Source organism: Lutra lutra, chromosome 4, assembly GCF_902655055.1.
Source record: "Lutra lutra chromosome 4, mLutLut1.2, whole genome shotgun sequence".
Taxonomy (NCBI): domain Eukaryota; kingdom Metazoa; phylum Chordata; class Mammalia; order Carnivora; family Mustelidae; genus Lutra; species Lutra lutra.
Window position 1 is genome coordinate 126,700,328 of NC_062281.1, and position 22,181 is coordinate 126,722,508.

At 35.3% G+C, this 22,181-nt stretch overlaps 1 protein-coding gene across 3 annotated transcripts in view; it reads left to right on the plus strand.

Annotated features, from left to right (window-relative positions):
- Positions 1 to 22,181, plus strand: part of TTLL7 (tubulin tyrosine ligase like 7) — a 146,385-nt gene that overhangs the window by 47,019 nt on the left and 77,185 nt on the right. For all 3 annotated transcript variants that reach the window (XR_007126697.1, XM_047726458.1, XM_047726459.1), the window contains exons 2-7: positions 4,801 to 4,996; positions 5,197 to 5,328; positions 9,832 to 9,953; positions 10,795 to 10,862; positions 14,954 to 15,112; positions 19,480 to 19,696. Coding sequence is in view for 2 of the 3 variants with exons in the window: in XM_047726458.1 (XP_047582414.1) it covers positions 4,972 to 4,996; positions 5,197 to 5,328; positions 9,832 to 9,953; positions 10,795 to 10,862; positions 14,954 to 15,112; positions 19,480 to 19,696 (723 nt within the window). In the remaining variant the exon portion in view is untranslated. The remainder of the gene's footprint in view (positions 1 to 4,800; positions 4,997 to 5,196; positions 5,329 to 9,831; positions 9,954 to 10,794; positions 10,863 to 14,953; positions 15,113 to 19,479; positions 19,697 to 22,181) is intronic.

Below are 22,181 nucleotides of genomic sequence, written 5' to 3' on the forward strand. Positions count from 1 at the left end.
TGCACATGGGCTCTCTCAAATAAATAAATCTTTAAGGAAAATAAATGAAATACAAAGTTCAATGGGTTTTGTTATTAACATGTTAATGTTGTAACACAATTTTATCACATATATTTTACTTCTTAAATAGGTAATACATGCACAGAATACTAAAAGTTGTACATGAAAGTCTCTGTTAGCTCTGCCCCCAGCCACAGCAGACCACCACTACTCAGTGCATATATTCCACATTTTCGTCTGTTATTTTACCCAAATGTAAACTTTTAGATACTTTGCTTTTTCACTTAAAAATGTGAAAGTAATCTTTGTAAATGATGTGTATTTGCTTCTCAGAACTCCATGATCAACTCTGTTTACTCCCAGGCAGTAACATGAATAGGTGCTTATTTAGCATTATGTCAGGCAATATTCTAAGCTCTGGGAGCAGAAGGGTCGACAAGATAGGGGACAAGAAAACCACTTGTCTTTGCAGAGTTTACCTTCCTAATTCATGGTTGGTGATATGATGGCCTCTGTGATAGAATGGAAGTGGGAGAAATGAATTTCTTCAAACATAATCAGAGGAAGCTTTAAGAGAAAAGTGGAAATCTATCTGGATTTTAAGTGCTCGTAATTCAATGTGAAGAACTGGGAAGAAAGAGCACTCCAACACAAATGCATTGGAGTTACAGTTTTTTTGTTTTAGTCTTATGTATCTATTGTTTTTCATGGTAACACTTGAGCTTCTACATTTGAGGTTTCCATTTGCTTAACATTTTGGGAAATTGATTCCTTTTGGAAATGGCTTCTTTATTTGCAAAGTAAAATTATTTATTTGTCTTAGAAATCAGTTTCTGTGTCTGTTAGCCATTTGTATGTCTTCTTTTAAGAAGTGTCTGTTCATGTTTCCTGCCCATTTTTTGACTTGATTATTATTTTTTTTTGGGTGGTGAGTTTGAGAAGTTCTTTATAGATCTTGGATATCAGCCCTTTGTAGTGTCATTTGCAGATATCATCATTAGCCATTAGGGAAATTCAAATTAAAACCACATTGAGATACCACCTTATACCAGTTAGAATGGCAAAAATTGACAAGGCAAGAAACAAGTGTTGGAGAGGTTGTGGAGAAAAGGGAACCCTCTTACACTGTTAGTGGGAATGTAAGTTGGTGCAGCCACATAGAAAAACAGTGTGGAAGTTCCTGAGAAAGTTAAAAATAGAGCTACCCGATGACCCAGTAATTGCACTATTGGATATTTACCCCAAGATACAGATATAGTGAAAAGAAAAAGAAAAAAGAAAGGATGAATACCCAAGTTTTGTAGCAACATGGACGGGACTGGAAGAGATTATGCTGAGTGAAATAAGTCAAGCAGAGAGAGTCAATTATCATATGGTTTCACTTATTTGTGGAGCATAACAAATAGCATGGAGGACAAGGGGAGATGGAGAGGAGAAGGGAGTTGAGGGAAATTGGAAGGGGAGGTGAACCATGAGAGACTATGGACTCTGAAAAACGATCTGAGAATTTTGAAGGGGTGGGGGGTGGGAGGTTGGGGGCACCAGGTGGTGGGTATTGTGGAGGGCACAGATTGCATGGAGCACTGGGTGTGGTGCAAAAACAATGAATACTGTTATGCTGAAAAAATAAAGAATTAATAAAAAAATTAAAAAAAAATAAAAAAGGAAAAAAAAAAACAAACAAAAAAAAAAAAAAAGAAAAGCCATTGCACCCCAATGTTCATAGCAGCAATGTTCACAGTAGCCAAACTGTGAAAAGAGCTGAAATGCCCTTTGACAGATGAATGGGTAAAGAAGATGTGGTCCATATATACAATGGAATATTACCCAGGCATCAGAAATGATGAATACCCAACTTTTGCATCAACATGGATGGGGAATATGGAGGGGAATATGCTAAGTGAATTAAGTCAAGCAGAGAAAGTCAATTATCATATGGTTTCAATTATTTGTGGAACATAAGGAATAGCATGGAGGACATTAGGAGAAGGAAGGGGAAAATGAAGGGGGAAATCAGAATGAGAGATAAACTGTGAGAGACTCTGGACTCCGGTAAACTAAATGAGGGTTTTAGAAGGGACGAGAATGTGGGAATGGGTGAGCCTGGTGATCAGTATTAAGGAGGGCACGGATTGCATGGAGCACTGGGTGTTATACACGAACAATGAATCATGGAACAGTACATCAAAAACTAATGGTGTACTGTATGGTGACTAACATAACACAATAATAAAATAAAATAAATTAAAAAAAGAGGAACCAATTCCTGCTGATTTTCTAATTCTTTTTTTTTTCTCTCAGTTTGTTTACTTCAACTAGAAATGAGGATTTTAATGGATGATTTTTACCTAAATACTTGGCCTTCTTTTATATAGGTTCAAAGTTTTTTTTCTTTGTTTTACTTTTTTTTGATATGTGTATGTTATAACTATTATTTGATTCAGTGTCACTATATACTTAGAGCAGAGGTTGTCAGTCTTGGCTGCATGATATAGTTATGTGGAAAGCTTAAAATATGCTGATAGTTGGGCCCCACCAGGGATCTGGGGTATGGCTTGGTTACTAGGATTTTCAGAAGTTCCTCAAGTGATTCCACTTTGCAACCGAGCTTAAGAAACCCTTGGCTAAAGTATCTCGGAGGTAACTGAACCATGCTGTGTGCTTCTGAAAAGTAGGTAACCATGGCTCATTTGAGTGGTGTGATCAGTCTGTTGTCTCACGTCTCTCACTAAGAATAAAGTGAAATGATTAGAATTGGACGGTAGAATGAAATTCTTGAGTTTGATAAGAACTCTTACTGTTATTCACCAAAACATAAATGCAATTAAATAGGGCACATATGTGGTGAGACTAAATTTAAGGCCTTTAAATTCTTATGTGGTAGGGGAAGAGATAACAGTTTTGTTCTGAGCTTGTTCTAATCAGAGTGTTTGGCTCATTATTTAAGTCAGAAATTAACAAATCTGTTTTTAGAGCCTGTAACAATTACTGATTTATTGTCAGTATAGTTAGGCAGACATTGTCTCACACTCTTGTTGACTTTGTCACCTACTTTCAATGTAATACGTACTCTGTTACCATAAGAGGATCTTTGTTTACTCCAGTAACAAGATGTTGGACAAGGACTTATAAACCCAAATAGTTACCTCCCTGAGGTATCAGAGAGCTTCCAGGAAGAAATCACACTGAATTTTAGATCACTCCTTTCTTTTATTCTGAAAAGTAATCCAGTCTATTTCCAGCTTGGAATTGCGAGCTTAAATCAAGCTAGGTGTGTTTACTGTGATTTCTCTGTTTGGTTTGAAGTATTGTGATTTCCCTGAATATGCCCATATCTTGCCCCTTGTAATACAATTGGGTTGTGAAAATTTTTTTTTACATCTATATAGCATATTAGCACAGTGTCTGAAAATAGTGGGGCTTTGTGAATAGTATGAACAATTGGACAGAATGGGGCTCAAAGCCTAGGTTTTCTATTTATAAATTGTTATCTTGATTTATTTAACTTATTTAGACTTAATTTCCATATCTGGAAAATTGCAGAAATGGTATCTAAATTCCAGGTTTGTTAATAAGGTAAGATATTTTAGATTCCTAACAGTGCTACCCACAGTTGGTCTGTAATAAATATTTCCTAGCTTTCAGATTTAATTAGTCTAGGTAATTATTCTACTAAAAATGGTACTTGAGAACAAACTAAGATTTAAATTTTCTTAAATAATGAATCTTATTATTAATAATGACTATTGGATGTGATGTATATGAGTCACATTTTATGTAGTTGAATTTCTGATAAACCTAATAATCTCCTGGTAAATGTATTGATACCATACCTTTGTTTATCATGATAACTTTTATAATTTTTCATTGTGTTTAGAGACATTTCCAAGAACTCAACAATTCTTACATTGTGAAGGGAGAAATTAGGAAATTGATAGTATAGACTGAGCAGAATAGTCTAGTCAGGGCATGAATACCTGGGTTCTACGTACACAGTGAAAATACAGGTGTCATATATGCCATGCTGAGGTGTAGCAGATCAAATTTGTTCATTAAAAAATGTTTACAGCATTCCTCTGTGTGACCAAATAAGCTCATTGTAATAACAACTCCTCTCGTTTTCTGCCTTTCCGAAATTGTTTCCATTTTTTAAGCCACAGTTCAAATGTGGTCTACTTTATAAAGTCGTCACCTTCCTCCCTGCCAACCACTGCCCCCCTCACTAATGAGAAATCCCTTTTTTCTGTATTCTCTTGCTATGTGATCTCTGTCCTGGCACTTACTTCACTGTTTCATATGAAAAGTAATGCTGGACCTAAGTTTCAGACATTGGGTTGAAGGTTGTGTGGAGTCCCAATTAAGGGCACTGACTTTGACATCGGAGAGATGTTAATTTTGTCACTTTTTTGGTAAAGATTTGTCCTTTCCGAGGTCAGTTAACTGTAAGACAGGGATAAAAGTTCTACCTCATACTTTTGTTGAAAGATTAAGTGGCTTAAGTGACCCATGACAGCAAGTGTTCAATAGTTGGTAGTGAATATGGTTATTGTTATTGTTGGTGTATGGCATGTTATTTATTGTGTGTAAATATATGACTTAAATAAAATTCTCCTCTTCTACTCTGTGAACTTTTTAGGACAGGGAACCATCACTTGGCATTTTGCATAAGGTTTAATGAGTTAACAAATATTTGTTGATTGAATATGTACATTAACTTTCACCTTTACTTGACTTTTAAAAAGAACAGAAACATTTCATAAAAATTGTTTTCTAAATGACTTTGTTTTAAAATCCCTACAGGTAACTTCTCATCCCATAACTTCAGTGTCCTGAAATCTGAGGATTCCACCAAGATAATATGATAGGAACTTTCAGTGATCTGGAGCCATATCCTACTTAGACTAATGCAGGCCTCCCAGATATCCTGAGAGCTTGGTACAACAGCACACACTGTAACAGGCACAGGCAATAATGCCATCTTTGCCTCAAGAAAGAGGTAAGCAGATTGACATGATTGTATTATTATAGATCATCTCTGAGAATTTTTTCTAAGAATTAAAAATTAATTGAGGACTCTTAACGAACCAGAATTTTTAGTTTTACCTTTTTTTTTTTTGGTGGGGGGGCATCTGTGTTCTCTGCTATGAAATTTTTGTTATTTTAGTGATACTTGATTGGTTTACATTTCTTTTAAAGTTATTCAGGGACCCTCTCCCCTGGATCTGAATACAGAATTGCCTTACCAAAGCACAATGAAAAGGAAAGTCAGAAAAAAGAAAAAGAAGGGAACCATTACAGCAAATGTTGCTGGGACAAAGTTTGAAATTGGTAGGTCTCCTCAGAATCATGAGATTTTCATCACTGTTGGAAAGATTGGTTTGATGTTGAAAACAATGTTGAAATTCAGGGAGATACCGTTTGTGCAATTCATTTTTAAATGCCTTCTATAAAATGTTCTTTTTTATGAGATATTTAACATGTTAATAAACAAAAAGAACATCAATGTAAACTAAAGGCTTTAGCTATTAATGAGATGGTATTATATATGTGATTTTGATTAATACTTAATTTTTAAATCAAGTATGAAGTAAACATTACAAAGATTAAAATGTTAGATGTAAAATTTAAAAAATTACAAACTTTGAGATTTTTATCAAACAATGACTGACTTCAGGAATAGAGGAACAACACATTTCTCTCTGTGTTTAAAAAAAAAATTCTTTTGATGATGCTGTTGCTTTTTATTAATGAAGTTCCAGTTTTTATGTATAAGCAGTATCTGTGGTATAGAGAGTAGATAAGAAGAATAGTTGTCTTAAATTATGATACACTTGCCCAGCATTGCAGAACTTTTTTTTAAAATATTTTATTTATTTGACAGAGAGAGACACAGCAAGAGAGGGGATACGAGCAGGGGGAGTAGGAGAGGGGGAAGCAAGGTCCTCTCAGAGCAGGGGACTGGATGCCAGACTAGGTGTGGGGCTGGACCCCAGGACCCTGGGATCACCACCTGAGCCAAAGGCAGATGCTTAACTACTGAGCCACCCAGGCACCCCCAGCCTTGCAGAACTCTTAATAAATACCAGAGATACTCAGCTAATCTTCCTCTTAGCCATTTTGCATTGAGAGAGTTAAGGAAAATCAAAGTATGTCAATTATTCTTACTCTTATCCATCTTTGAGAGTCTCATTTTCATTTATAGTAATTCACCAAAGTTCTTGAGTGGTCAGTGGGAATATTTCATTGGAATTGAGGCGCCCCGATACTCTGTTCCAATAAGTGGTCCTCAGAGGCGGGGACTTGAAGCAGGTTAGCATGGGAGGGTGAGATGTGAAAGATTCAGGTTTATTTGCAGCATGTTTTCTAGAAACAAGAGTAAGTGACCATTTATAAGTGATTGATGGGTGGTGTTATCCTATTATTTACTTTAAGGTTTTGGTGGGGTTCATAAGGAACCTTGATCTACAGAAGAGTGTTTCAACTCAGTTCTCTCTCACTTTCCCAGGAAGTTTTCCCAGGGCTGAAGTTGCCTTAGCATCCTTTTTTTAGAATTAAAAAAAAAATTATTTTATTGTGCTATGCGAGTCACCATACAATACATCATTAGTTTTTGATGTAGTGTTCCGAGATTCGTTGTTTATGTATAACACCCAGTACTCGATGCAATACATGCCCTCCTTAATACCCACTACCAGTTTTCTTTATACTGATTCCTACCTCCTTGCTGTGCTGTGGTGTTTAACAGAATTCCTGGCTCAGTCCTTGGATCAGGGACTGTTTGGAGAATACAGAGCTAAGTATAGGGAAGGGAAAGAGGGAATTGGCCATGTGTCAAGGAGAAAGAAAGCTACCTTGCTTTTTCCCTTATTTAAGCATGTTTATGCAACACCTTACTTCTTATAATTTAATTACTGCTATCTTGGCATTTCGAATTATATAATGGAAATACACTTAAGCCATAATCAGAACACCTGTATTTTTGCCCTGGTGTTGCCTGTTTCCTCATGTAGAATACTTTGCTATAGTTTTAATCGTAATATTTTTATAGCCATTGACCAAACATTTCCATATGCATTACCTCATTTAATCTTCCAAATAAACCTGTAAAATAGGCTGCATTACTCCCTTCCTCTCTTTCCCCTGCCTTTCTACACTATAATAGTGAGGTGAATTTGAAGTGGCTAATAGCATTAAGAAGATAAACATGGGAAAATAAAGACAGTAAAACTAAGATGAATCTTCTGGCTGGTAAGAGTACAAAATACATTCCGCGAGACTCTCTGTAGTTCGAGATGGACATGGATTTGACTCAGAGCTTCCTAGCAACCAAAGCAAATATTAAAACATAATCAGTTATAGACTGCACAGTGCCCAGAAGATAAAATCATTGGTTATTCGAAGGATATATGACTTCTGTATTCCTGAGTCTTGAGAGAAATTTTTCTTTTAGTTTCTTATGAAGACATATGGAGTAATGAAGTATGTTCTCTCACTGGTTCTATAATTACTACATTATGAAATTCCACATTATTTTTTATACATCCTCTATAGAAAGTTGAATAAACAAGTCCAGTGAGAGTTAGCAACTTACCCAAGTTCACACAGATGACAAAAGTGGAACTTGAACCTAAATTCATTTGTTTCCAAATTCAGTTTTCTTTTTACTATATCATATTGCCTAAGTAAAATGTGAATTGAAATTTAAATTGAGAAACACAAATGTATCTTCTATATCTAAGATTCAGAGAGTTGCATGGATTCCTATTTTTAAAACTCCTGAACAGCCTCTGAAAGCTCTATGGATCAAGGGAAAAGATCATAGGACAAATTATGAGGAGTATATTTTTGGTAATTTTTATTTAATGGGGACAAGAAGGATTGGAGAGGGGGTTATGTAATATATAAAGGGAAATCTGAGGAAATGTTTCATACGGTTATCTCTGTTTTACCAATGGAGTGTTCGGTCTGGTAGAAATTCAGTGTAGAGACAATTATTTTTTACCCTCTTATTAAAAGAGAGCTCCTAAAATATCAGCATTTCAAGGCACAGAGGTAGGCTTTAGCTGTCAACAAATTTCTATTTGGAGCTGATGCATTAAAGGGATTTCTTTTCCATGCAGTCGAGGATGATATCCTTAAAAGATTCCAAAAATTTCAGTTCAAATAAAAATTTGATTAAATGGCTTACCTGAGAAAAGAGACTTTATAATAACCTAGCATTGTGTTTTTCTTTGAAGTTCAACTTTGTCAGCTCTCCAAGCTTTGAATTTCTTAATAGAAGAGATTTATATATGATTGACCTTATAGATTTGGTTTGTGAATCTAAGGAAATAATGGATCTTTTCCACTATTGTTATGTAACCTGAATGTTCCCAGCCTCACTGGTTCATGTGTACATTCATCATGTGTACATTCATGCATACATTTTAGTAGCTCATTATACTCCTTCCCTCTGTAACTGCCGCCAGTTTCATCTCTCTCTAAGGTCTTCTCAGTTATCTCTGAACAGCCCCAGACAATGTATCTCCTGTACTCAGGAACAGGTCTGCTTGTGAGCAGTTATTCTGGCCTCATTATTTTTTTACTGCTTATGAGTGAGTTAAAGCAGTCTCCCAGGCTGGGTAGCTGCGGCCCTTGCCCTCCCTGTGAGCCCTCAGGTCAGCAAAGTTGCGTGGTGGTCGGGGGCAGACAAGACAACGGCCCTTCCCCCAAGTCTTGTTTTGTACATTATCACCTGCACCTTCAGAACAGCCCCAAGTTTTTCTGAGCCTTTCATGGAGAATGGTGATTTCAGTTCAGCATTCCTCCCCACCCTAGCATCATCCCTCTCCAATCACTGTTCTCTTCTTTTATGTCTGTAGTCTAGGAACCATTGCATAAAAAATCTTTTCTTTCTCCTCAGCCAAAAAGCAATCAAGAGTCTCTAGAACTTGAGACTGACAAGTGTCTGCTCATCAGTTTTGTACTTGAGCCAAGTGAATTCAGACAACTGATCCCCCTTTACCATTTCTCCTCATGCATAGGGTGTACAGTAAAGGAAAACATTTAAAAAGAAAACATCGAAGGGCTGCCATATAGTTACACCTTTCTATTAAGACTCAGAATTCTGTTGGGATCCAAAATTTATCCTAAATATTTTGCTTATCTTTATTCTAAACTTGAAATTCATTGGAAGAAAAGTGTTAGTATGTTAATTTGGTATCCAGATCAGAGAGGAGCATATAAATAGTTTGTACTGAAAAACAAGCTTTCCTCTGAGCACAAATTTTTTCAGTCAGATGAAGGTGTTAGGAGCAGATAGGAGGGCCAGTTTCCAGATCTCTACGGTGAATTCTGCTTCATTATTTCATATCCTGAGTCAACACTGACTTGGTTTTAATTGCTAAAAATAATTTGAACTGGGGAGGTGGAAAGTATAGGATAGGTCTAATGATCAGGAACTATTTTTACCTTTTCCCTTTTAGCCCAAGGTCACAAAAAAAAAGCCATGAAGTCCATTTTCCTGAGTAGAGGTGTTGTCTCAGCTGTGTATGTGTTTTCACTGTGCCATGATTAGTCACTGAACTTTTTAGCAGAGTTGTGTACCTGCTGAAACTCTGACGGTTGAAACCGAGGATTTTGAGTGCAACCTAAAAACAGTTCTCAGTTACTGTGAGTATAATTTGGCCCTAGATAAACTGTTGTAGCTAAAAATAAGGGAATGCTATAACTAATGGATATTTTGCAAATGAAATACTTTGAGATAAAATTTACATATATAAAACCTGTTTCCACAATGAATATATTTCAGTAGTATTTTAATTTTCATTTAACTTAATCATTTACTTGCAGTTCGTTTAGTGATAGATGAAATGGGATTTATGAAAACTCCAGATGAGGATGAAACAAGTAACCTTATATGGTGTGATTCTGCGGTTCAGCAGGAGAAGATTGCAGAGCTGCAAAATTACCAGGTGGGGATTAATCATGACCAGTTATTGGTTTTAGGAGAGTTCTATGAATTCCATCATAATTTTACTCAGATAGGATTCTTAATGTGTGGATATATTAAATTTCATTTCTAACTTATCTAAATAGCCTGTTTTGTTGCTGTCCAGTAGTCCTGACTCTTTGCATAAAAGCCTGAGTTCCTTCCAGTCTAACTTTAACCTCTTTCCATCTTTAAGGAAGAATTAATAGGAGAAAACACTTCCTACACAGGTGCTTTGCATTACTCTTAAAGACGAGTGACGTGGAAAAATTGCACAGAGAAATCAGGAAGTGGAACTACCTTGTAATATCTGCCATGTGGGCTTCATTCTTTTATTTGTAGAATGTCAAACAAACATATTAAAAAGTAGAAATCAAACTAAAAAGCCAAATACACAGAATTTTAGACAATCAACATTTTGTATAGTTTGTCAGTATAGAGTGTAATACAAAATTGGCTATAGGATACTAACAAGGCCATTCTTGCCAATATTTCTACAATGCTTATCTGTATGAATATAGTAAATTTAGAATAGTAGAAATAGACATTGAATGACCAGTTATTCAACACGGAAAATTGTAACACCCATATCTCTGTAAACACGGTTTTCTGATTTCTTAAAAAAATTTGCAATTTTCTTCTTTGCTTATTGTAGATTCTTTAATTCTATAAAGTCATTATAGTCATTTCATTTTAAATATTTTACATTAATAGTCAGTTTTTAAAGAACATTAAACTCAGGATGGATGTAACTTTATTGTAGTATAAATGAATGTATTCATTAAGTCCATGGGAATATTAATGTTTACCTTTTTATTTTCCAGAGGATCAACCATTTTCCAGGAATGGGGGAGATCTGTAGAAAGGATTTCTTAGCAAGAAATATGACCAAGTAATCTTCATTTTCTTGTAATAGAGAAGACCTTTTCAAAGTTTGTTTTGAATGTTAGAGTGTATCTTTCACCAGGTTACATTGATTTGAAATGGTATTTTGATGGAAGAGATAGAATTTTAGAGCTAGCAGATCTTAGAAGTTTCCTGGTTCTTCCTTCATTTTGTAGAGGAGGTAACTGAGAATCAGAGAAATGAGTATCTTGCACAAGTAAAACAAATAGTGAATCGTGGAGCCAGAGCAGAATCCTGGGCTCCAGAATCTCAGACTCTTTTCACTGCAGTTTAGCAACATAATACACTGTGTGTGTGTGTTCAAACCATGTTTATTGAGCATCTATGTTTTATTGAGCATCTAATGTGTGCCAGACATGAGAGTAGGTGCATTTGTGCACACACATACACACAGGCATATGTGTATGTCCCTACCCAGGTCTCTGAGATAAATATATATATACTTATCTCTGAGACCACTATTTGGAGTAACAATTCTACTGTTATGGGAAAAACTGTTCACAAGTTCTCAAGCGTTATACCAAATGAACTGCAGAATTTTTGTGCAATTTATATTTCTGTGGATTAGTTTTTTTTTTTTTTTTAGTTTAAGGAAGTTGAGTGATAATTTAAGAAAATTTTTAAAAAAGAAAACTCAAACAGAGAAAGGTTAGGAAACTTGATATATAACTAAATATTATATGCATCATGTGAAAGTTTATACACTCACCCAACAAATATTTTTTGTGTGTCTGTTATAGACTAGAGACTGCTAACAGGCAAACAAGATGAATAAGGTCTAGTCCCTGCCTAGAACTCAAATTTTAGTAAGGGAGAAAGAGTGATGTACATATAATACAGTTTGATGGTACCACAGGGGAGAGTCAGTGTAAGGCAGTGACAAAGATGATGACAGAGGTTATTTCCAGGAGGGTTTGGGTGGTTTTCTGGGGAATTCAAATGCAAAATGGATATTGAAGAGTGTATAGGAGTTCACCCTTTGCGAAGAAGGCAAGGAGACTGTAGGCAAAGATGGCAGTGGGAGGAACTATATGGAAACTTAAACCAACATGTTAGGTTTGGGGGAACTTCTAAGTAGTTCCTGTGGTTTTATAGGGTGTCGGGAGGCTCAGTTTGTGATGCTGCTGCAGGTAAATGCAAAGGCCAGGCTGCATTCACCATGTTACTCTGTTTTATTCAATCATTTCATCATTGATTCTTTAATTTCTTTAACTACTTAGCAGACATTTCTGTTTATTCTGAGAAAAATGAGAACTTTTTTAATGGCTTTGAGTAGAGAAATGATATATTTTCCATACTCTTGGTGGGCCTGTAGATCATGGATTCAAAGAAGGGGGAGAAAGGAGGGAGGAAGCCCTGAAGGAGGTGATGATGGTCAACATCTGATAAACCAAAGGAGAGGTAGTGGGAATGGTGGAGAGAAAATGCATCTGGAAAATAGGGAAAAGAAAGAACTGACAGGACTGGAAAGCTGCTGTGATGTGCGAATCAAAGGGGAGGAGGAGAGCAGTGTCCGAGATGACTGCTAGGCTTCTGGCTTAGGAAACATGTAGGTGGGGGCAATTTACTAACACAGGGATTATAGCAAGAACAGACTTCAGAGGAAAGGGAATTCCCTCTGTAAATTTTTGGACATGTGTTTCATTGAAGTCGCTTACTTTCATCTAACATTTATTAAATATCTACTATACGCTGGGCAGTGTCCTGGCCTTTGGGCACATCAGGTGATCAAAATCAAACTTGTGGATTATACAGCTTTGGGTTGTAACTGTGATAAGTGCAATGAAGTAGAGTTACATAGTAGTCAATTAATGGATAGTGAAGGACTTCTGGCGGAGGGAGACATTGGAGAGTTTCCGCGTGGATGTGATGTGGTAGCTTAAATATGAATGCTGAGAGGAGTTTATTGGTGAAAATGATAGAGAACAGTTTTCTGGGCAGGAAAAAGTGTATGGTCTGAGGTCATATGGTGGGAGAAAGCAAGAATAGTCAGGATACTGAAATAAAGTCAAGTGTAGCTGGAGCACAGAGACATTGATGGGAATGGGAGAGATTAGCTGAAGGGTAATGGTTAGGATTATAGTCCTTATCCTAAATTCCATAGGAGAGGAGGAGTGGGGGTGAAGCTGGTAGAATGACAAATTTGCATTTTGAAAAGATCATTCTACCTGCTTTGTAGAGAACAAGAAGGTTAACTGTAGATTTATTAGTACCTGTTACACATAGGCAATTTCTTATTTTTCTAAGATCCTTGGAATTTTTCTTAAGGAAAAAAGAACCTTCTATTAAATGGAAAGTAGTGACCTACTTATATAAAAATCAAATTAATTAAATTACATGCTTAATATCATTTAGTAAGTCCATGACAACTATGAACAGAAATTATTCCATATTTCCAAATTCCTAAGTAAGATTGCATGTCTGTTTTGAAGCTATACATTTTTACACCAAATGATTTGTGCTAGATTGCTAAATGGAATAAAGTTTTCTCTTGAATGTATGTGTGCTTGGATTTTTTCCAAGTATGTATGTATGTATGTGAAAGAATGATATCATTCATAAATACTCTGCGTGGTTAGTTTAAAATATATTATTTTAATTAAAACTTTAAATGGATCTAATTTCATATCACTGTTAAAAATATAATAAATACATTTAAAGGTATTGGACACAAAAAACAAGGACATCAGCACTGTTCCTGTGTTTCCTTTAGTTTTGTGTATATGTGTGTATGTGCGTTTTCCAAACCAGTCAGTGTTAGCCTATTTTGTATTGAGATTCTTTAGTTTATTGGCTTATTCTGGATTTCACAGATAAGAGTTGATAATTATTTCCCTTCTCATGGTGGAAATATAACTTTCTTATAGGGTTTTCTTGAAAGAGCACTTGAAATATGATAACCATAGGAACCTATAGCTGTGGAAAGCCATGTGGCTTCCATATGCCACACCCTAGTTTCAGAATGTCGGCCCGGCCTCCGTGCTTTCCATGTACTGTGGTTTCATTTTAGATTTTACCAATCTCATCTGGGAACAGTATCTCCTTATCTATAAGAGACTTGCTTACATTTATTAAAAGGAGCTTTTTTGGGAAATAATCAGATTTTCTTTAATAAATAATATTTGAAAATATTTCTTATGATTTCTTCATTTTTATTGGGAATCAATATGTACAAAATGGTCAATATTGGGATTAATCAAAAGTAAGTATTTTATACCTAGTTTTATCCTTAAATTATGTATCAAATAGGCAGCCTGATTAGTAGCAAATATAAAAATATCAGGACATACATTGTAGCCATAAAACCACATGTAGTAAAACCATATGTAGTTCATGTTAAAACAAAATGAAACAATATTTCAAGTATACTCAGAGGTTCACATGGTTTTTTTTAGAAAAGTAGTTAAACTTCAAAAATAGTATAGGAAAAAATGATCAAAACTGCTCCTTATGGGTGCCTCAGAGGACTCAAAGTTATCTTCAAAGACACAACATGAACGGCACCTGGTGGTGAACTATTTCCTGCTATCCACCCTCTCATCCCAGGGGCAGAGTTAATGACTATTTCCTCATTATTCCTCATTCCTCATCATTTGCCTGTATGTCTTTATTGCACTTACCACATTGTATTTAATAGCCCATTTGTAAATTCCTTAGGGTAGAGAATATTAATTTATCTTAATATCCCTAGTGCCTAGCATATAGTGTATACTCGAATATAGTACACTATAGCATATAGTGTAAACTAGCATATAGTGTATACCTAGTGCCCTATCCCATATTAATTTATCTTAATATCCCTAGTGCCTAGCATATAGTGTATACTCGAATGATCTACCAATATATGAATTGGTACACAGGACAGAGAATCTTGTCCTTTTCTTTCATTGATGTATCCCCAGTGTCCAGAATAATGCCTAGCACATAGTAGGTGCTTTATAGACATATATGGAATGAATCAGTAAATGAAGAAATCATGGGAATTTAAATCCTTGCAATAAATGCCAGTAGCACAGAGAAAGAAAATTTAGAAAAGTATGAATAGAAATTACTTTTCATATTATCTCTAATTTACAGAATGATCAAGTCCCGGCCTCTGGATTATACCTTTGTTCCTCGAACATGGATCTTCCCTGCTGAATATACCCAATTCCAGAACTACATGAAAGAATTGAAGAAAAAAAGAAAGCAGAAAACTTTTATAGTAAAACCAGCCAATGGTGCAATGGGTCATGGGTAGGTATTTTTCACTCAGAACATATAAAAGTTTAAAAAAAATTGGGGGGGAAAGAATAAATGTGAGCATTCACTCATGGTTGAATATGAAAAAATAATAAAATGGGTCTCTGTTGCTTTTTTGGAACTAAATATTTATTGAGCTATTTTTTCCTGTTCCACAGGCTTCAGTTCTTCAATTTAAAGATTAAATCAGTTGAAAGACTTTTATAGGAGACAACAAAATAGAGAAAAAAGATATTTTCTAATTTTTTTCTTAAACATAAAATTTGTATTTATAATAATTTTAGAGTAACCTTGGAGGATAAAATTCAGTTGATAGTAGAGCCAAATTGACTTGGAGAAAAAAATAGGTAGTTACTCTTTCAATAGCTAGACATTTAAAGCAAAATAATTATATCCTCTTTGCTTTACAAATAAGTTTTTTTCTTTATCGAGCCATAGTGATTAAATTAAGAATGAGTAAAACACATTTTAAGCTAAGGTACCATGAACTAGACGTGTTAGCTGAACATAGATTACACAACTTAATATTCCTGTGTCCTTTTGCTTTCTAATGTTCATTTTCTGCAATGTATTTTTTCAGAGAAAATATGGCTGAGGCTGCTTTAATTTTTTTATTTTTAAAGATTTTACTTACATATTTGTCATAGAGAGAGAGAGCACACAAGTAGGGGAAGCGGTAGGCTCCCCATTGAGCTGGGTCCGGATGCGGGACTTGATCCCAGGACCCCAGGATCATGACCTGAGCTGAAGGCAGACACTTAACTGAGTCACCCAGATGTCCCAAGGCTGCTTTTAATAAAAACACATATATGTTATTTTAATCTTTTGATTTATCATTTTATCATTGCATATTGTCCTTGTCTTTTACAACAAATTTTCTCCTTAAGTCTGTTTTGTGTAATACTAGTATACCACTCCAGTTCTCTCTTACTACTTTCGGCATGGAGTATCTTTTCTATTTGTTCACTTTCAAGTTATTTGTATCTTTGAATCTGAAGTGAATCTCTTGTAGACAGTCTGTGATTGGACCATGTTTTTTTTTTTAATACATTCTGCCAATGCTAGTCTTAGTTGGAGAGTTAATCCATTTGTAATTATTGATAAGGAAAGACTTATTTCAGCCATTTTGCTATTTGTTATCTGTGTCTTAATATAGTTTTCATTCCTCAATTCCTCCTTTTCTACTCTCTTTTATATTAAATATTTTATTGTGTGCTATTTTAATTTTCTGGTCATTTCTTTTACTATATATTTGTGAGTTTAAAAATTTTTAAATTATTTTATTTTTTTTTCAGAAATAGAATTTCTTGACTCACTTACATACAATACCCAGTGCTCATTGTACATGTGTGCTGTCCTTAATACCCATCACCCATTTAGCTCATTCCCTGCCCACTTCCCTCCATCAACCCTGTTTGTCCTCTATTTTTAAGAGCCTCTTATGGTTTGCCTCCCCCTCTCTCCTTCTCTCTTTTTTCCCCCTTCCCACATGTTTATCTATTTTGTTTCCTAAATTCCCCATATGAGTGAAATCTTATGGTATTTGTCTATCCCGGACTGCCTTACTTCGCTTAGCATCATGCACTCTAGCTCCATTCCCATTGCTATAAATGGCAAGATTTCATTCTTTTTGATGGCTGAGTAATATTCCATTGCACATATACACACTACATCTTTATCCATTCATCATTTGGTGGACACTTGGGCTCTTTCCATAGTTGGCCATTGTTGATATCGCTGCTATAAACACCAGGTTGCATGTACCCCCTTTGAATCTGTTTTGGAGTTTTTTTAAATGGTTTCCCTGGGATTATAATTAATACCTCAATTTATAACAATCTTGTTTAGATTAATATCAACTTAGTTTCAGTAGTAAAACAAAAACAAAAGAGCCCCTCATTTTGCTTCTATATAGCTCTGTCCCTCTTTATATTATTATTATTACAAATTACATTTTCATACATTGTGTGCCCATCAACATAGATTTATAATTACTGTTTAATGCAGTTGTATTTTACATAAAATAGGAAAAAAGAATTATAAATCTAAACTACATTAATAGTGACTTTCATATTTACTTATGTAGTGACCTTTACCAAGTGTTTTTTATTTATTTGTGTGGATTTGAGTTACTGTCTAATGTCTTTTCATTTCAGTCAGAAGAATTCTCTTCAGCATTTCTTATAGGCCAACTATATTATTAACAAGCTATCAGATTTATCTGGGAATATCTTAATTTCTTCTTCAATTTTGAGTACTTTTGCCAGATATAGAATTATTGGTTAACAGGTTATTTTATTTTATTTTATTCTATTTTCTCCTCTGTCTTTCTGTCAACACTTTGAATATATCATCTTACTGCCTCTAGTCTCCATTGTTTCTGTTGAGAAATCAGCTATTTATCTTATTGAGGATTAATAGAGTGTGATAAGTAGCTTTAGTCTTACTTTGAAGATTCTCTCTGTCTTGGCTTTTGACAGTTTTATTATAATATGTCTCAGTGTGGATGTCTTTGAATTTATCCTACTTGGAGTTAATTGGGTTCTTTAGATATGTAGTTAATGTTTTTCAACAATTTGGGAAGTTTGCAGCCATTAATTCTTTAAATATTCTTTCTGTCCCTTTCTCTCTCTCCTCTTCTTTTGAGATTCCTATTACGTGTATGTTGATATTCTTGATGGTGTCCCATAGAACTCTTAACCTCTGTTCATTTTTCTTCATTCTTTTTTCTTTCCGTTCCTCAGACCTAGTCAGTCTCAATTGAACTACCTTCAAGTTCATTAATTTTTTTTCTGACTTCCTGTATCTTCTGTTTAGCCTTGCTAATGAATTTTTTTGTTTCAGTTATTGTTATTTTTTAACTCCAGAATTTCAGTTTGGTTCCCTCCACTCTTCCTTAAAAAAACAAACAAACAAACAACAAAAAAAAAACCACCCCAAAACAAACAAACAAACAAAAACTTCTATCTCTGTTGATACTCTCTATTTGGCGAGATATTCTTCTCGTGGTTGCCTTCAGTTCTCTCCATATGGTTTCCTTTAACCCTGTGAACAGATTTAAAACAGTTGATCTAAATTATTGATTGTCTAGTAAGCCCAATGTCTGTCTTTCTATTAATTGGTAACTTTCCTGTGTATGGGCCATACTTTAATTTTCTTTGCATGACTCATAGTTTTTTGTTGGAAATCAGACCTTTTGAATGTTATAATGTAGCAACGCTGGAAATCGGATTCTCTCCCCTAAAAGGTTTTTTGTTGCTGCTTGTTATGGTTGCTCTTTATTTGTTTAGTTATCTTTCTGAAATAATTTTGGGAAGTTTGTATTTTTTGTTGTGTGTGGAACTGAAGTTCCTGTTCTTTTGGGTGGGTGCTTAGCTTGTAAGTGGACAGACATCTCCTCAAACACTTGCAACCAACAAAACAAAACAAAATGAAACTAACCAAGAAAACCTCCCCGAAACCCAAACTCCCAGTCCTTGCAGAAGGGGTGTATATGTGTGTTGGAATATGCCTTCAGCATTCAACTAGGCAGTTTAAAACTCTGCCCTAGTCTTCATTTCATGCTTGTGCAGAGCCTGATGGTTAACCAGAGGTAAGAGCTTAGGGCCTTTCAAGTCTTTCCTGAGCATGCACTTAGCCTTGGGCATGCACATGGTGTTCTAGATTCCCAGAAATATGTCTGAGCTTTTCAAAGCTTTTATTCCCCAAAGATTCTCATACTTTAGTTTTTCTTTCCAATATTTTTAGTTAGTATATTGTTTTCTCCAACATTTATTGGTTGTCATAGGCAGCAGGAACTAATGCATTTGTCTTCAAATGTTTTCAACAATGCCCCCTGCCCCCTCCCCCACTCCCCCACAAGTAGCTGCCTCAACTACATTAGGAGAGTTCCTAATTAGGCAAGATAAAAGCGGTCCTTGAGTTCCTTCAGGGAGCCATCAGACAGGAAAAACAACAGTAACAAGAGAAATAAAACTACTACAAGAATAAGGTCTATTCTGCTCCCTCCGGAACCAGGACCTGTACTGGGAACATGGGCTATTGTTTAAGTCTGAGGATGAGTTGAGGTTGGGGAATGGGCCAGAGTAAGTTAAAATGCCACAAAGCTCATTTTATATAGATTCGGGCTTTTTTTTTTTTTTTTTTTTAAGTGCTCTTTGGTTGTTATAAGCTTTTGGTCAGTTTCTAGTTTTCCAAAAAAGTTGATTCTGACTATCTTTTGGCTGTTTATTGCTTTTGTGGAGGGACAGACGCTGGAATTCCCTACTCCACCATTTTGCTCTTGAGTATTACCTGTAACTTTGTAAATATCTTGACCCCATATCAAATTAGTCTTTTAATTCTTTTTTTTTTTAACTTAGAATTTCTTTGATAAGAAATGGTGACAAACTTCCATCTCAGGATCATTTGATTGTTCAAGAGTACATTGAAAAGCCTTTTCTAATGGAGGGTTACAAGTTTGATTTACGAATTTATATTCTGGTGACATCATGTGATCCGCTGAAAATATTTCTCTACCATGATGGACTTGTGCGAATGGGAACAGAGAAATACATTCCACCTAATGAGTCTAATTTGGTAAGTGATACCAGACAGAATCTATGGTTTTATTAATTTGTTCAACTTGTACTTCTTAGAGTATGCTCTGAATGTAAAGATTCTATGAATCAAAGTACCCCTTATCAGGTTTTTATAGTTAGGAATTGTGTACATAAACAAGACTTCTTCTCATTTATGGACAGCTTTGTGAAAATTAGAAAGATAAAAAGGTGTCTCCTCTGGCAGGCTAATTAGGAGAGGGCCCTCCCTTTGGGTGCTGTCTGCAAGTACAAAGCTGGATTTCAAAGCACATGTGTATGTAGTGGCCTTGCATAGAAATGACGTGTACACATGTATATACAATAACCCTATATAGAAATGGATTCCAAAACACATGTGTGTATGCTTTGGCCCTGGATAGAAATGATTTATTTAGAAATATAAATAGAAATAATATCTCATTGAGAAGTATAGACAGAGTATCATGGAGTTGAGTAGAAGGATAGTTTATGTTTAGCTTTTCATGGAGGAGGTGGTATTTGAGCAAGCTTTATATCACAGGTTAGGGTTTAACAAGTAGGATGTGGGGGAAAGTATCTGAAACAAAGAAAGTGAGAGTTATCAGAAAGTAGAGTTATTAACTTGTCACTTTGCACAAAAGAAAAGATGGTAAATTTACAGTGACCAAATGTAAAGTAGAGACATAAACTGGTAGTCTTAGTGTGCATTTGAAAATCTATTAAATGGAGCTTTCTATAGATATTTTTCCATTAAGATTTCCTTTGTATAGGCATAACACATTGATGAAAGTCAAAACAGCAGTTTATGGTTTATGAAGGTCAAACTGTAATTTATTATCATAATTTATCATGAAAGTCACAAATTTTATTATCCATACTTAAAAGTTTAGTTAACCTCTACCCTATTTTTGGACCTACTAATTATAGTAAAAATTATAATTATCATTTCCCATTTTGTCAAAAGCCTGGTTATTATTCTCCTCCAATGTTATGCACACAATTAACTGCACTGAAAGTCGTATTTTAAAAATTACATAATGACTGATCATAAATGTTGCTATGTTCAATTAATGAAAAATGTTGTAAACCTGGCAAAGGAAGAATAAGAGAACTGTAAATTTTTCACTGGAAAGGAAGATAAAGGAAAGAATCATCTCTTTAAAGGTCATAAGGTGTGAATATATTCAATCACCAAGTAATATTTGCACTCTACTGCATTCTAGGCATTGTGCTGGTTTTGGAAAAACAGTGACCAAGACAGATACAGTGCTTGACCTCTCAAAAGCAACAGTCTAGTGGGGAGGCAGAAAATAAAATAAGCAATTATAATACCTGATGGTAAGTGTAATGGTCTACGACACTGAGGGTGCGAAGGCAGTGCATAGCAAGGGCACTAACGCAGCTGGAGATAAAGTTTAGAGAGGGAGATTGTTAAGTGAAATATGAATAATGAAGGGCTAGCCAGGTTGGGGGCAGGGTGGGGTGGGGTGGAAGTTCGTAGAGAAAAATGGCCCAGAGGTATGGTGTGTCCTGAGAAAGCACTCATGTTCCGTGTGGCTCAATACAGACCATGGTGGGGTGGGTGTTCGGAGATGAGGGTGAAGAGCCTACAGAACAGATCTTTCAGGGCTTTTTAGGCCATGTCTAGGATTTTGGAATTTAACCTAAGAAGAAGGGAAGCATTGAAAAATTTTAAAGAAGGAAAGAAGGAGTGAGATTTTTATCTTAAAAACTCACTTGGTTTATCTGTGGGGAATCTGAGAGATGGATGTAGATGTAGGTGGATGGGAGAGGTGAGGGTACGGGAGAAGCTGTTTTCCAGTCTAACCACCTGTGAGGGGAAGGGTGGCCTTATCTGAAGTAGCAGCAGAAGGACTATACTAATAATAAGAATATAGATTTAAGATATATTTATGATAATGTGGATAACATTGATATACTGATAGGTTAGATTTGTAGAACAGGAGGAGAAAGGAGAGAGAAATTAAGGATAAAACTCAAGAATTGTGGCATGGGCCAATGGGATGGATGATGTATGATTCACTGTGGTAGGAAACGTAGGGGCTATTAAAGGTCTTGCAGGAAGCCAGTGTGTTTGGTTTGACACACCTGCACAGCCTCCAAATGGATCTAGGCTATAAGCATTTAGATATATAGCATAAGTGTAGAGTTCAGAAGAGAGAACCAAGCTATAGGCCTAATTTGAGACTCATCAGCTCTTAGCTTATAATTAAAATAATTCGTGTGAATAATACATTGTAAGGTAGATAGTCATGTTTTGAGAAAAAAGAGTAATAAGACTTGTAAGCTCATTTAGGTAATAAAGTGATTTATTTTAATGTCTTAAATTATGTGTATGTGATTTGCTTAAATACACTAGATTAGGAAATCATAAAGAAAGTATGGTAGTCAGGAAATGTAACCTCAAGGTCTCACTTTGCCAATTGCTTTTGAATCATGTAAACTTGTGGCTTTGGTTCACATGTAAAAAGAATGATCTTCTC